A 17,310-nucleotide genomic window follows, 5' to 3' on the forward strand; every position below is an offset into this window, starting at 1 on the left:
AAATAGACCTCCTTGTATATACCAATGGATTCCAACTTACCAGTAAAACTATAGTGGCTGAAAAATGTTCCTTTCCATGCATCTTAATATCCAGCACCTATTTCTGGATTACACTCCACTCTCACACATATAGCTGCTGCACTTTATTTTCCTGGTTTTTAGAAATATTCAAAGGAGTTTTTCAAAAGACTGGGAAAGAAAGGTGAAAGCTAAGTTACAAGGAAAGCAGAGAGATGAAGGGGTGTTTCACTTGTTAAACGTTTACAGTTTGAACCCAAGTTCAGGGGACTACTCGAACTACCTAACTGTGCAAAAGAAAATGGGAGCTTGGAGAGTCATGAAAGGGCGCTCAGAAAAGACTCAACTGCCTTGCGAAAACAAATCATTTCAAGATGTCCGCTCTGTGCTCAGGGGTCCACGTTCTGCAGCTGGAGGTGGAGGTTGGGGGCTAACCTGAAGGGTACTTCCCCCCCCATCACAGCACTCAACACACAGGCACTATACCTTCATTTTTTCATTCAAACAAATCATTTTTAGTGTATGGCTTCATTCTGCCTTCATTTCTGTTCAATGTCCTTTAAATTCAAATGTTATGCTGCATACTTGCATCTGCGCCAGAGGATTCAAGTGTCTGGTTACCTTTCTTATGAGCTGTGTTCAAGGCAATGAAGTTACCCTTGCACAGAGGACCAAGCCCAGGGGCTTTGCAGCACTTCAGGGTTTAAGCAGAACCACATTAACCTTGTGGAGAATTTCACCCAGTCTACATTCTTTATGATACATCTTCTTCACACCAGACATTGATCTTAGTGCATATTCAGGTTGCAGACAGAGGAACACAGTCCGTCTGTGTTCAATAAGGCAGTCGCTTTTATGAACCATACATAATTACAACAACAGCAATCCATATTAACTAACTGCACGTATAGTGAGGCAACATCCAACCAGGCCTGACATGTTAGGAATCATGGCTTTTATAAGCCAGCTTTTCTGAAACTATGGTTCATCGCTTTGAACTCACCTGTGCTGTACACATGGAATAGTGGAATAGTGATGAGTGAGCCAGTTCCAAGAAGAACTCAGCTGTGGGCCACTCTGGCACTACTGCTTGACTTAAAGGCCCAGAATAGGGTTTGGGACCTCAAACTACATCTTTGAAACAAGTACAGAGATATTTACTATTTCCAATAATTTGGAAGTAGCTCATTTGGCCCTGCTTCTGGGCTGGCTTTTTTTAATGCCACTTGGTAAGCATCAATATCTATCTATCTGTCTATTTTGCAGCATTTTTTAAAGATTATTTCAGATGATAGTTTGAATGAGTAGAGTTTAACTATTCAGATTTGTAGGGGGAGCATCTGGAATACCTTTTCTCTGTGTTTTCTCTCTTCCAGAAATTGGTGACGATGACATCTGAAGGGCTAGCTTAACACTGTTAGTCTTATTACAACTTAGAGAGCTTGAGGAAGGCCTTCAGAAGCATGGGAATTTGACAGTATTTAATAGGGCTGTGTGAAATTTCACTGTTTCATTTTGAAGATATTACAACACATTTTGAGCTTGAAACAGTGAAATTGAAATGAAACAAAAAGCATTGAAACAGCTTTGAAACAAAATGAGGGCACTTGAAACATTTCGCAAGGTTCAAAATGCTTTGAGTTTTGAAGCAGCCCGGTGGTGGGAGGCAGGGGAGAGTTGGGGCTGCCCTCCAATCGGCTCTGCCAGTTCCATGTAGCTCAGCCTGGTGGGGAGCACAACCCTGGCTCTCCCTCCTTTCCCACCGCAGGATTGTGCTCCATGGGGCTGGTGGAGCTGATTGGAGGGCAGTGCTGGCTCTGCCTGCTTCTTGCCACCGGGCTGCACCCTGATCAGCTCTGCCAGCCCCATGGAGCTTAGCCCAGCAGCAAGAGGCAGAGCACTGCATCGGCTCTGTCTGCCTCTCACTGCCAGACTGCGCTGCGTGGGGCTGGTGGAGCTGATCAGAGTGCAGCACCAGCTCTGTCCACCTCCCACCAGTGGGCTGAGCTCTATGGAGCCCAGCGCCGGTCCCTGTCATCTGGCGCAGATCTGGGGGTCCGCAATCAGTGCCACAGCTGCCTCTCCCACCTGGGACAGGTGCTGGGTGCAGGCTATGCCCAGCACTGGACAAGATTGCTGCTGCTGCAGCTTCAGCCTCCTCTTATCTGGGGTGCAGATCTGGGGACCTGCACCTGGGCTGTGATGGACTCCTCCTGGGGGTGTGGGCCCCCAGATCTGTGTGCCAGATGAGGGGAGGCTGCTGCTGGTGCCTGGAACAGGTGGCAGCAGCAATTTTCTCGGTCCCAGGTGACAGGGCAGCCTCCTCTCATCTGGGTGCAGATCCGGAGGCCCACACCCCTGGGAGCAGTCCAGCACAGCCCTGCAGCCCTCCCGGGGGTGCAGGCCCCTGGATCTGCACCTGAATGACAGGAGACTGCCATTGCTGCCTGTGGCCAGCAGCAGCCCCTGTCTTCTCTGGCGCTGGGTGTGTGCTGTGCTCAGTGCCGGTTCCAGGTGGCAGCAGCAGCCTCCTGTCATCTGGCACAGATCCAAGGTCCACACCCCTGGGATGAATCCAGCACAGCCCCGCAGCCCTCCCGGGGGTGCGACCCCTGGATCTGCTTGCTGGATGACAGGAGGCTGCCGTTGCTGGCAAATTTTGTTTTCAAGACTTTGAGGTGCAGTTTCTGAGTAACCTCTGCAGCTATCTCCTTGAAACGAGGCAGGCATCATGCTCTCAGAAGGGGTTACTATCCCTGCAATTTGCATCTGAATCAGGCAACAAATGACAATGTTTTAGGCATTTTCGTGATTCCCCATTACAGTCTATGGGTGAAATGTTCAATGAAACAAAATGGTACAGTGCTTCGAAATGAAACAAAATGACAAAACGAAACACTGTTTCTATGAAACGGTGAAATGGACATCGAAATGAAATGTATTATAATGAAATGTATTATTTCCTGCCATGGCAGGGGGTCGGACTAGATGATCTACTCAGGTCCCTTCCGAACCTAGAAACTATGAAACTATGGAACGATAGTGTTTTGCAATCTACTTTGACCTTTTTGCAAGTAAGGTTAAATAGATATTTTCTTGGGAAGTTGTTTTAAAATAGTGTAGTCTTTGTTCAGGGAATTCCTTTTCACATCGGGAATGTTGCACTCGTGAGAACATGGGGGTTTAGGACCATATTTGTGTGTCTACACACAAATACAGCTGCCATGTAAAATAACCATTTTGCACATGCAACTTGGGTGTGCCCACCCAAGGAAATCTAACCTTTTCAAAATTCAAGATCTCTTGTATAATGGTTCGGTGGAGATCCACTGAGTGGCCATACTTCATGATTTTGTTTTGTTTTAAGAGACATCACCTGTTCCAGCAGTATTCCCCAGCATTGGTACAAGTAATAGCTAGGAAACAAGTAGGCTCTTTCAGATAAAAGAAACTTGTGTGACCATAGTAGATATTTTCGACTACTGGCTGCATTAAGCAATTCCAAAGGTTTCTTAATAGCAAATTACATGTTAAATGGAGAGGTGTTCCCAGACTTGTTCCTTGCAGACTGATATTTAAAGCACCTTATTCACTAGCACTGATTGGTACACCACCCCTGAACATTTCAATAACAGACTGAGAAACAGAGACTCCAAGACAGTTAGTTTTTAAAAGTATGCAAGTGGTTTGAACTCACCGGAGTGCATGTTTACATTTCTAAATGTAACCTAGGAGCCTACATTTCACAGTTTTTCAACAAGACTTACGATTTCAAACCAGGTTTGAAAACAAGACGTTAGGTAAAAATGTACTTGTAGGTGCTTTTAAGAACAAGTGGATACTGAACTGACCATTACCAATTATTCCTGTAGATTTGAACTGAGGTGCAGGGATCAGTAGGAAGAGGTTTGATTTCTTTGTTTCTGTTCATATAATATCTATTCCACTGTCACGTCTGTCCATCTAGAACCTTTCACAGACCCAAATATTATTTTACAATAAATAAAACTGCTGTTAAGGGTTATTATTCAAATCACCCTCAAGAAAATAACTGAAATGTGACAGTAAAGACCACAAGGCAAATCATTCATTGGAACTATTACTGGTGAAGGACAATTTGTTCAAAAGTAAACAGCTTGCAGACAGTACAGGTTAGACAGACTGAGTAGCTTCCTCACCATTCAAGTATATGTTTCAAGTTTCTTGTTAGGAGTTAACTTTGTACCATATGCACACACTACTCATACGAAATAGCCCATGGGTGTTATGAAGAGGCAATAGATTTTGCTCCAGATGTTGTCATCTGGAGTTAAGTCAAAGTCTTGTCTCTGTGTCTTTATTCTGTTCTTTTCAGTGGTTCTCCTTTCAATTAGCATCACCAAGATTAAATGTCACATAATATTATTGAGCAGATAAAGCTTGTCATGTTTACTCACATACACTACAGAATAGGTATGGAATCCGCTGCTTCGTACAGTCAGAAACTGAGTGAATTAAAGTGTATGCAAGCACGTGCTTCTCATTTATAGCACAAAAGGATACCAATTTTTTACTCATCCTGAAGTAATTTTAACTGGTGGAGCAGAACATTCTTAAGCATTCTCATTCTTCTAGGAAGATAGCTCTCAGGATGGAAAGCTAGATTGTACATTGGTATTTTCAAATGATCTATGCTTCAGTGAAGCGTATAGAAACAAAACTTTTTTTTGGTATAGTGAGCAGGAAGAAACACTGCCTCAGAGACATACCCCGAGGAAATAAATGATCATACAGGGAAAATTAGAGTAAGCGATGGGCTTTTTCTTATCCTTTTGAAAAGTACATAACATGCTGTACTCAGGCATTTTGACAAGACCAGAGGAGGTCCAGTCCTTGAAACAAAAACAGAAGTTTGGAGTTACGTGGTTTAACTAATATAAACAAAACTTTTCTCAATATCCTACATGCAGCCCGCAACTAAAACAGCCTTCCTAGTGCACACAGAGTGAGTCAAATATTCAGCTGGTGGAATCTGACATCGCTCAAATGGCCAATCTATCTTCTTTAAACATCTACTATTGACTTATCAAATAGTTGATCATAACTACAGCTTAGCCCCAAAGCTGTGCTTTACAATTTAATGCATAGCCACTTGTAATTAATTATGTTTAATGTCAGTTTCATCAAACATTTTTCATCAAACATCACCTCAAAGCAATAACCCCAGTATTCTAATATGTAAAAAATACTTTCATTATGTTTATTATAAAAATATAAATGTTTCCACTACAAATCATTTTACATTAGTAAGAGGCCATCTACAATTGCACAACATATAAACTAAATGAGTAAGTAATGTTTTGAAATACAAGTTAAAGTAAATACATATTGCCAATCAAATCACATCTATACATTGCTTATTGAATGCTAAGTAACAGCACAAAACTATATATGTTAACAGAAATAAATAATATATGTAAACTATATTTAAAGATACAGAAACCAATAATATGGTACATAATTTTGTGAATAGTTGCATTTTGTTTGATGTAAATAACCAATGCACGTCCTGTATAGGAGGATGGCCACAAGAATCCTAGTACCTCTACTCCACATTTAAGAATTGTACACGGTTATGTTTACATATGTACAGGGGGTAAGGGGAGTGTGGGATATTTGCAATAGAGGCCACTTACTTATAGTACAAATAACATTTTGGAAGGGAGAAAAAGCTAAGTTGGTTTATAAATTCTCTATTTATAACTGCAAAGAAAAGCAAAAATGGATTTCCTTCTTCCCAAGAACAAGTGGTATTAATTGCAAAGAGTGGGCATGTTCAGAATGATGTGCAAGAGGATGACAGTACACGGACAGTATGCAAGTGGTGCAAGGTTTTAAGTCTCAATCAAAAATGTCATTAAAGAACAGTTGTCTTGTTTTTGAAATCATCTAAAACATTCCTCCCTGAATGAGGTGGAGGAGAAATAGCTATAGAAATACTATGTGAAAACATAAAAAAGATATTTTGTACACATGTGACCAAACAGGATTTAAGTGGATTATGTTCACTAAGAACAATGTCTGAACTGGGATCTCATTCTCAAATCCAAGTGGAAGAAAGATTTCGAACATACTTAAGCAAGCTGAACTTGGCATTTGCGCTTTCTGATCCTGCTATTTCACCACACACCACTTAAGCTACAAAAGGCATAACAAATGGTACATAAGTGCTTTGTTTTTATTGTCTGCCTTTTTCTCTGTTTTAGGTCAAATTAAGTTGAAACCACTTCACTGTTCTTTCCAAATATATTATCCAGTGAGCAACATTTCAAAACAGATTCTTCTGAGCAGGCTTACTGTCAGGATTTGCTGGAAAGGCAAGTTATAATGTATGTCTTTATTTAGCAACAAGTTATCAGTGTATTTTCTTTACACTGTTCAAGGTTTGAATCTTGAGTTGAGAAGCTGATTCAGCCTAGTGCATTGTAAAAGCTCAGCCTTGCCTTTGTCCATATCCCTCACATGGCTGCGCACTTCAAGAAAACCAAATGTACATCTGATAGCTGACTTAGCAGAGCACACAGTAATTTGTGTCGTATACAGTCCTTCCTCTTTAAGATTCTTTTTGTGTTCTTTCTGTTTGTGTTTACAAGAACTCAGTGTTATTTGGGACAATCTAATGTAGGACTGGTGGTGGTGTGAAGAGTGCAACATTCAAGTCATTGCTAACACAAAGAGTCAGTTCTAATAAAACACAGGCACCATCTTTTAGGTACCTTGGATCCAAACCCTCCCCAAAAAGTATGTAGGACCCTAAATATTGGCATAATATTTAGGTCATTGACTTCACTTGGAGTTTAGATGCCTAAGTAGAACCTAAGTAGAACCTCAGGCAACTTTTGTATCATCCCCTTGCTCCTGAATGGAGTCCAAAACCACATGCTACGTGCCTCCAATCGGGGAGAGGGCTTGGTGCATAAGAATTTGGTTCAAAATGGCAAGGACACTGAACGTGGAGCCCCCACAGGGTAGAACGTCTAGCATGCAGCTGTTTTGAGTGAGCCAAGAGGGCAAGGGTAGGACAGAGGGGAGTTGTCAATCCTTTCCTTCAGGAATCCTTATTCAGGGATGCAGCTCTGTCCCGCCCAGGACCCATAGCTCTGAGCCCTTTCCTAAAGAAAGGCACTCCCTATCAAAATACTTAGCAGGGATCACTCCTTTCTTTAAAAAACATGACAACTGCCTTTTCCTCATCCTGCTCCAGACGGGTTTTAAAAGAAAAATTGCAGTTGCAACTTCTGTTGGGCAGAGCCCAATTCTGTCAGCTTGTGTTCAGTGTTCTCTAGAAATGCCTACTGGATTGAGCTCTGGCCACCAATAAGGCTTCTTAACATGCCGACATGTGAGCAAGGCACTGAGCTGCTCAGCGAATTTGAGGAGATTCTGAACATGCACAGAGGCACAGCTCTAGAGCCTGGGAAACCCAAAAGCAAAAGGTAAAGTGCCTATGGGATTTGGATGATTACAGGGTTACGCAGTAGCTTGCAGGGGTGTTCAGGATGGAAGTTTGGGACAAGTCTGCCTAAATTTCACACAAGTGTGACTGTAGGCACTAAAGTCCCTTTTTAAAGATCTGCCCCTGCATCACCATGCTAGTATAATGACCAGGCCTGTATACATGCACAGCCCTTCACTGCCAGCTAATCATGCACATACAGCAAGCTTGGACCTTCTGCTCCAGAAATAGACCTTTCTCAAGCAAACTTATGATGGAGCTCCAACAAGCGAAGAAACAATTCTGCCCCACTTACTTGAGATGTCACAACTTTCTCTGCAAATCACACTACTGAAACCAATCATTTATATTGATGGCAAATCTGTCCTTTGGGAAGTCAAAGAAAGAAACTTGCTTGCTGTTGATTTAGAGAACAACATGCATGTTGTCCACATACATTTCTGCCAGTATATTACCCTAGGTTAAAAGTGTAACACAGCTGTTTACTGTAAATGGATGGAATGCAGCAACTCCAGACAGATCATTTAGAACAAGAGCTGGAAAAAGACTTTTTCTTTTGTATTTAAAATGTTATACAAAAAAATCTAGTAAGTAACACATCATCAAACAATTTTTCAGCTTAAACCAATGAAGTTTTACAAGATTTGGCACTTGGCAATAAGAAATCTAAGATATTTCACCATAATTGTTAACAATACTGGGGAAAAGAAATATACATTAACAAAAATTAAGCCTCTTTTGTTTGGAAAGAGAACACAATCAGGAGAGTTAACATAATGGCAAAAATCATTTGTGAACTGACTCTAAAGTGATTACTGCTTCTGTATTCCAGTTGAAATAGAGTATTACAAGGATAATATTGTAAGTATGGCCAGATAAGTCTGAGGTATAATCCTCTATTTTGCTTGATTTTAAAGAAATAAAGTACCTGCTACAGATCTCTTCTGTGTATAAAAATACTGCAAGTTTTTTTTTTATTTTTTATTTTCTTGTTGCTGCTGTTGATCAAACACAGAGCCTGTGTGTTTATGGTTCTTCATGGTATTCAGTCAGTTAATGTTCAAATGGCTCCAGGTTTTAGTTTCACTGTTTTACTTGGAAAGAATTTTACATATTTTTTTTCCTTTTCAAATTTATTATATGGATTAACAGTCAATTATCATAGGGGAAGAAAAGCACCCACCCTTTAGGACTAATAGAAAAAAAAGTTCGCTCCTATTTTAAGGCATTTGTACTCAATATTTGAGTGTCTTAGTGGGCTAGAAATTTCCACCAATATTCCCAGCACTGTTGTGATAACGCCTTTAAATGCTGCAGTTTCTTCAGCCATCACCATTTGCCCTTTGAAGCAACTTCTCTCTGTTTCTGTCCTGAGCAACATCATTTTGGTACCTTACACAGGAACTGGGTTGTTCTTTGTATGAATTTCTAGAGTTTTAATACTGCTAATAATCTTCTTTTGAGGCCCAACAACTGTAACACCAACCTTCTTCATGTCACTAAAAGAAAGAGAACACAGGCTCAGTGAGTACATGACACATTACTTCTGTATTTCATATCACAAAAGCTTTCAAAACTGAAAGTCAGGAACAGATATCAATGGATAGTGATCACCCTGACCTTTCTAGGTTGCTAAATTGGAAGACTCTTCGAGGATAAGTTTCTAAAATTGAACCGAGACAGGTATTCGGGTTGGAAAGAAATGAGAACCACTCTCATAGAATAAAGCAAAAAGACTACCATCTCCCAATGTTTGGAAGAAGACAAGTTGTCACTTAACTTGTTCTCCTATATTGAACACCAGAAAAAGATCACCAGAAAGTAAAGACAGAAAAACAGCACAGTGTAGAAGCACTGATAGAAGCAGGCTATCAGGGAACTGGGACCACTTAGATTTTTATTTTTTACTTCTGTACCAGTAAATCGTGCTCTGACTTTGGAGAAGTCATCAAGCTTCTTTCATACTTCATTTACCCCAGTCAGCCTGATTTCTTTCCCCTGGACTGACCCTGCCATCTTGCATTACGTAGCAGGCTCTTAACAGTTACCCTTTCATAACTTTGGCACCGGCACTGAAACAATAGCGAAGTGGTCATACTTGCAGGGTCTCCTGTGTTTTCACGTTCTGTTTCTCCAGACAGTCCACTCTCTTTATTGGGTGTACTGGAAATGTGGTTTCACACTTCTGCTGTAGCTAATTAACCATTAGTCCACAGGAAATTGGCCATTACCTGAGAGTTTTTGCAATGTCTCCCAAGGCTAATTGCCATAATAAGACATTATCAACCTTTTTTTACAGTTGCAATAACGTACTAATTGACTGTATCAATGTGTTTTACTCTTTTTACTGCAGCTATTGGTTACTTATTCTCTGTCACGTATCTGTAACCAATTTACAGCAATGAGGATTCAAGATTTTTTATTACAGTATATTTGTAATTATCCAATACCTCATCAGGTGCAGAGACACTACTATACCAGTCTTTACCAAAAGGATAAAGATGGGTCAGATTTAAATTTTAATAAACAAATTCATTTTTCAATGGGAAGCATGAACCCTTGGTATTAAGTATATCAACTCTTTCCTTAAAATGCCAGCAGCAGAAGACTCAGATGAACTACCAATCTGAGCAAGACTTTTTTCTCCTTTAAACAGTGGTGCTCAACCTCCAGCCTGTGGAGCCATGTCATCTGGCTCATGAGCTCTCCCTACGTCCAAAAATTTGGCACCAGTTGTGTGATGGCAGTCAACACTGTCACCACCCCACCACCAACTTCCAGGTTCCACAGGCTCAATGACATGGCCCCGTATGCCAGATAGGGTCAATGCATGGATCTGGGGCCCAATCCAGCATGCACAGAGATGGAACTAGGGTGTCAGGCCTGATCTGGTGTGCATGGCACCAGGGGTTTGGGGCTGTGGCAGATGGCTCAATCTGTCATGCAGAGGGTGGGGGCAGGAGGCCTGATCCAGTGCTTGAGGGGCTGGGATCTGGGCAGCAGGCCCAATATGGCACGTACAGGTCCAGGACAGAGGGATATGGCACATATGCCACATGTCAACCCTACACTGAATCTGGTCTGCAGACCCAGGAGTGGCCTAGAAAGGGTGCAGTGGTGTGACTGTGCCCCCTTTTGGATTGGATTGCACCACAGGGGCCTCTGGGGACTAGTTTAAGTCCCTAAAGCAAATGAAAATCCTGCCTTCCTTTCTTTCCTAGTTGCCTCTGTTGCTTTCCCCATGGGCTGGGCTCAGCTAAGGACACGAAGGTTGTGTGGGGGGGAAATCACCTTTCCTGTGCCTGCTGTAAGAGAACCAGGCAGGGAGGAAGAGCTAATCTCCTGCCATGCTGTGGCCATTGCCCCACTCCCCAGCTGAACCCAGCCCTGACAGCAGTGGGGAAGGAACAGCTCTGGTGCTCTCCCTACCCCCAGGACAGCAGGGAAAGCAACAGTGGCTGGGGGAGGGGCTGGGGGGGAGAGAAGGGAAAGGAAGGGAGGGATTTTTTCATCAGTTTAGGTTCTCTGAAAAGTCCCTGAAGGCTCCCAAGGGTGGTCTGCCTGCATTGGTGGGAGGAGAGGAGGCTGGAAGCAGGGAGCACAGCCACCACTGCAGTATGGGTTGTTGCTCCTGCACCCCTCTTTGGGAAAAAAATGGATCCACCCTGTACAAATTGATCCCATGCACCAGATCTAACCCATTGGACTGACCCTGTACCACTCATCCAGCCCACAGCTCAGAAAGGTTGGTCACAACTATCTTTAAAAAACAGTAGAAATTAAAGTAGATTAGGAGGACTGTAGTACTTGTCATGATTTAGGCCTAGTGGAGAATATTCTCTTCTATATTTTCTTTTTCACGTATGTATCTATGTCCCATGAGTGTTAATGAGAATTAGGAATATACATCAGATTTTTAACAGAGGATGACAAAGCTATGGGAAGATTATTTGCAAAAGGATTTAAAAATTGATATTTCTCCTTCTCATTTCCCTAAGTACAAAAAGTACGGTGTGAAAATTAAGATTCCAAACCTGTCTCCATTTACTTCATTGGATCCTTAATTGGGATCTCAGTGTTTGTTCCTGGAGAACTAGATTACAAAGCCATTGAATGGAGCTGGCGAGGAATTACCCCCAGTGAAGAGTTAGCATCCTGCTCCAATTACAAATGGCACATGTGGCAGTGCCTGAACAGATTAAGAGTGGGTCTCAAAAGGTATAACTTTCTAATTAAATCATGGGGCCTCTATGCAATTGACCAATGTATTTGTCAGGAGAAGTAAACCGTGAATCATTTCATAGATTTCATAGACTTCATAGACATTAGGGCTGGAAGGGACCTTGCAAGATCATCTGGTCTAGCCTTCTTCCCAGAGGGCAGGAAGTCAGCTGGGGTCAAATGGCTGCAAAAAGATAATCATCCAAATGCATCTTGAAACTGCCCAGAGTAAGTGGTTGCACCAGTTTTGGAGAGTCTATTCCAGACTGTGGAGACTTGGACAGTAAAGAAGTTCTTCCTTATGTCCATTTTAAAATGGTCTTCCAGCAGTTTGTGACCATTGGACCTTGTTTTCTAAGGGAAGCCCTGGTGAACAGATGTTCTCCCAGATCTTGATGTACACCCCTGATATACTTATAGGCTGCCACCAAGTCCCCCCCTGAGTCTATGCTTTTCCAAGCTGAAGAATCCTGTGCCTCTCGGCCTCTCCCCATAAGGCCTGCTCTCTTGGCCTCGAATCATGCATGTGGCTTTCCTCTGGACTCTCTTGAGCGAAAGTGTGGAGCCCAGAACTGGATGAAGTACTTCAGCTGTGGCCTCACCAAGGCCAAATAAAGCAGGAGAATGACATCTTGGGTCTTGCATGAAATGTGTTGGTAGATGCAAGCCAAGTAGATTTGCTTTGTTGGCTGCGGCATTGCATTGCTGGTTTATATTCACCTTGTGGTCAGTCATGACTCCCAAGTCTCTTCTGGATATAGTGCTAGTGCGTGAGGCACTGCTGAGCCTATAGGTATGATGTGGAGAATTGCAGGAGGATTATGCATCACTGGCCTGCACCTGTAGGGAGTGGACCAGAAAAGCTAAGGCCAATACCAAGCTCAAGCTGGCTATAAGATAAAAAGTCCTTCTTCAGATATGTAGGAAGTCAAAAGAAACATAAGGGCAACATTGGACCCCTTCTGAATCAAATGGGGCAGCTGACAACCGACACCCAGGAAAAAGCTGGGTCCAGGGAACTACAGGCCAATCAGCTTGACCTCAATCCCTGGGAAGACTGTGGAACAAATGATCAAAGAATCCATCAACAACAGGCTGACAGAAGATGCCATTCTGAGAGACAGCCAACGTGGCTTTGTTATGGGTAGGTCATGTCTGACTAACCTCATCTTCTATGATCAGGTGATGCATCACCTGGATGAGGGGGAGGGGGGAAGGTTGATGCCATTTATTTGGATTTCAAATAAGCCTTTGAGTTGATCTTTCATGATGTTCTCTTTGCAAAACTGGGGAACTGCAGCCTTGACGACCTTACGTTCTGATGGCTGGGGAACTGGCTCTGTGATGGGACCCAGAGAGACACAGTGGATGGCACTGAGTCAGCATAGTGTCTGGTGACCAGTGGCATCCCTCAGGGTTCAGTATTCAGACCAGTACTCTTTAATATATTCACTAACGATCTGGATTCAGGTGTCAGAAGCTGACTGGCTAAGTTTGCCGATGACAGCAAACTATGAGGAAGTGCAGCTACTCTGAAGGATAGACTGGGTATTCAGGCTGACCTGGATAGGCTCGCAAGGTGAGCAGATATAAACCTGATGACCTTCTGAGATGCCCTGTAACATCACAATGCACCCCACAAGATCTGGCAACATCAACCAGAAGCAGTGGCCTGTGCAGAATATTGGGAACAGACCACATAGAAAGGTTGGATTGGAGACAGGATGATGAAGAACTGGATTACAGTTTAAAAAAAAAATCCTTCAGCCTGTTTATCTATACTACCTCAGTTTTCAATGTTTTTACTCACTCCCTTGGAGAATGTAATCCTGCATCATGTCTGCACACTGCTCTTCCCTTTTTAAATTTGTAATCATTTAATCAGGGAACAGAAAAAACATTGTGAACCAGATGAAACATGGAGAGGGTGTTTTAAATCGATCCAGTCTCACTGTTTCATGTGTACACTCTATCTCACAGTAAGCAGTAGCTAAACCATGGTGTTTTAGCAGGTCCTTCATTAGAAGTGAATACATGGAGAAGCTGACATGCCTTTGCATGTTAAGGCCTCTTCTCCTCCCACCCACCAATATAAAAGTAATTTATAATAGTATAAGTGGAATAACATAAAAGCACTGTAATTGTTTCATCTGTTCACAGCCAGAGACTGTTTGTTGAGTGGGCCTGGGCACATGTCATTTGCAGGCAATGGGGACACAGAAACACCGGAAACAAAATTTCCAAGCAGAGGAAGCCACTCCAAAAAAAAAAAAAGAGTTTCTGATGCTTTAGAACCATTATCAGCAACTTGAAGAGGTATCAAGATATTTGTTGTGTGAGTCAGACACACTGGGGGCTAGACAAACAATGCTATTCAAATCATATTCTGAAATATGTCTGTTCTGCTGAAGAAGGGGAAGAAAATTTGCAGGAGTTATATTAATCCTACTGAACTTGGGGACTCTGCACATTAAATGGACCAGTATCTCCACTGTTGTTAGAAAGAAAATAGATCTCCTGAAGGGCATCACAAAAACTGCTGGGAAGTTAATAGAATAAACTGTTTGTAGGCCATATTCAGATACTGCTGCTTCATATGAGCAAGAGCAAGTGTAAACCATGTAGGCAACACTTGAGTCCCTAGAGGTGCCATGAAACAAAGTGATGATAGTGAAATGTTCCCCCTGTTGGCTCAGATTAAAGTTGTGATGAGAAGAGGTAAACATGCAGCAGTGCCTCTAAAGATAATGAGTTGATGTAGTAAACAGTGAAGAGTTTTTGAGACTACAAATACCCAGTTAAAGTTGCTGGGTATCAGAATTTTCTTTCAGTCTCGACCAAAGAATGTGTTCTGGGTCTGGGCAATTAATACAATTGATGAGGAAGTGCAGTTAGTGTAAAATCAGAACATGAGGATGGTGTGCAACATAGTGATGTCCCCAAGTCTGTCACAAAGGCAGATGTCAAGACCTGGGAAGCAGCTCAGTCCGGTAAAGAGCTTGAGAGATGACCTGAGAAAGGCACCTTCAGAGACCAAAGAAATGAAGTAACTAGAAGAGTTCCTCTTGTGGTATGGTACCGAGTTCTTGAAGAATAATAAGTATCTTCAGAGATATAACCCAGGAGATATGATCTAATCTGACCCTGGATTCTGTTTAAACCATGGAGTACATATTGAGAGACAGCACCAATCTTGGATTCCCCTGGAATAAGGGGAAAGGGAAGCAAAATGCATGCTGGAAGGTGGAATAATCTGTGAAAACCTACCTCCAAGGGTGTGTGTAGATGAAACGGGCCTTAAACTGAAGTGGTGGATTTTTAAAAACATCACTTCAGTTTAGGGCCAATTAAATCCCCACGTTGTGCACACACCCAACTTACCCGCATCTCTGGCAGTGGGGAGGGGAGGGCAAGCTGCTGCTGGGTGGCACAGCCCTTGGGCACCAGGGAGAGGCTGGTACTTTCCTCGTCGGCAGTGGCAGGCCACCCCCCCAGGCGGCACCTGCCTCCAGGCACCTGGCTCGGGTGGTCCCAGGGGGCACTGCAGCCATGGAGGAAAGCACCGGGCCCCCATGGAGCTCGGGCAGGCAGGCTCCAGGGTTCGGGGGGAGGAGAGGGGAAGATCAGGCTTGCTGCTTTTCTTGGGGGGGACCCTGTTTTCCCAGGCTGCTGCCAGGTTGCCTGCAGGGCTTCCTGCATAGCCACAGAGCTGCATGTAGCCCAGTGCTTCACTCCCCAGCTGTAGGGGCAGCAAACTAAAACTACTAGGAGTTTTAGTTTGCTGTGCCCCAAGTCATATAAGGCACATTACGCTGCTGACTTTCCTACAGTGGCTGAAATTAATGTGCAATGCACCGCTGAGGTGTGCAAACACCAGCAACATTAAAGTGGTGCAAAAGCATTTAGCCCACTTTAAAGTGTCATGCCCACACACCCCTCGTTTCATCTACGCATGGCCCAAGATGCTATGCTGTATCTTCACTTTAGGGTTAAATGCTCATCTTTTAAACTATTTTGTTGCTTCTTCTCCAGGCTGGGAGAGGAGGATGTTAAGCTCTGCTTGGGTATGCTGGAATTATTTTCTGTTGTGCTGCAATAAATCATTGGATTTCTATAAGCAATTATTCCCACGCGCTGTCTGAATTGCAGTTTCAGGGCAGTTGTTGCCTGTGCTGTTTGGCTGTACAGTACTTAGTAAAACAGGCTTTGATCCTTGTTATCTCTAAATGTAATAGGGAACAATTCATGGGCAGAAATATATTTACACAAAATATTCATGGCTTGAAAGGACCAAAAGAATAAAAGCAGTGCTTCGAGTGATCTCTCCTCAAAGGCAGTTTGGTGAACTGATACATTCAGTGGAGAAACTGTTTGCTAGAATAGCTCTCACTGAGCTCTAGTAATAATTGGTATTGGTACTTTGCTCCCAGCAAACTATCTGAACAAAACTGAACTTTAAAATCCATGGAAACTTTTAAAACCATAACAGAAGTTTGTCGATGTCAGAGCTGTTCAAAGCTAGGTGCCTAAAGTCAGGTTCTTCAACAGAAGTGGTTTAATTTTCAGAGTTGCTGAGCAATCTCTGCAGTCATTAAAGCTGCACTAGTGACTTCTCAGAAGTTAACCACATATGAAAACTCTGAACTTGCAGCTAGCATCCCACGGGAAGGCCTCTACTGACTTCATTTGGACTCCATGTGAGCACAGGAACCTGCTTGCAGAGAGGAAGTTGTGGGATTCTGCTATAGTAGGCACCTCTACACCATACACAGAACAATAGTAGTTTTTTCCAGGTATATAATAAATAGATTGTGAATTTACATTTAAAACAGGCCTTTAAATACAAAAGTATTTTCATCAGAAATCATGTTATAATCACGATCAAAATTGTAATATCTGATGCGTGTTAAAGTACATATGTTTACACACACATTTACTCAAATAGAAGATGACCCTGATTAGAATATGACCACCCAATAATCAGATTCTATATATGGAAAAATTTATGCTATACTTTTCCCTGTACAGTATCTAATTATTGGAGGTTTGCCTTGAATTTATCCCCCTTCCACTCTTTCATAGACTTTCATAGACATTAGGGCTGGAAGGGACCTTGGAAGATCATCGAGTCCAGCCCCCTGCCCGAAGGGCAGGAAGTCAGCTGGGGTCATAGGATCCCAGCAAGATAAGCATCCAATTTGCTCTTGAAGGTGTTCAGAGTCAGGGCCATCCTGGGTAGAGGGAGGGAATTGAGGCAACTGCCCTGGGCCCCATGTTTTGGGGAGCTCCATTGAGCTGGGCTGGCTTCACATCTGGCTGCTCGCCACCCCCTGCTGCGTCTGGGCCCCACCTAGGCTGATTTACCTCGGGCCCCTCACCCTGCTATAGTCATCTCTGGTCCCACTGCTATAACAGGGAAAGTAAATTTGGGGAAGGGGGTCAGGTGGGCCCCTTTCTCTCTGCCCCCTAAAACTTCTTCTCCCTGCAGCTCTTTTCTAGCTGCTTACTGTCAGACTCTGCTCTCCCTGAGCACATGGAAGCAAATTTAAAAACACTGATTTTGAAATAAACATGCC

General features: G+C 42.9%; 1 protein-coding gene across 2 annotated transcripts in view; it reads right to left on the minus strand.

Annotated features, from left to right (window-relative positions):
• Nucleotides 1-5,196: 5,196 nt before the first annotated feature.
• EPHA3 (EPH receptor A3) overlaps nucleotides 5,197-17,310 on the minus strand; it is a 366,545-nt gene continuing 354,431 nt past the window's right edge. Inside the window, exon 17 of one of the 2 annotated variants that reach the window (XM_090057555.1) lies at nucleotides 5,197-9,012. In XM_090057555.1, the coding sequence (XP_089913681.1) occupies nucleotides 8,907-9,012 (106 nt within the window). In that variant the 3' untranslated portion in view covers nucleotides 5,197-8,906. The remainder of the gene's footprint in view (nucleotides 9,013-17,310) is intronic. The other variant, XM_090057547.1, reaches the window with a different exon arrangement.

The sequence above is a fragment of the Crocodylus siamensis genome, chromosome 1, assembly GCF_052110815.1.
Source record: "Crocodylus siamensis isolate JL-2025a chromosome 1, ASM5211081v1, whole genome shotgun sequence".
In the NCBI taxonomy this organism is placed as follows: Eukaryota; Metazoa; Chordata; order Crocodylia; family Crocodylidae; genus Crocodylus; species Crocodylus siamensis.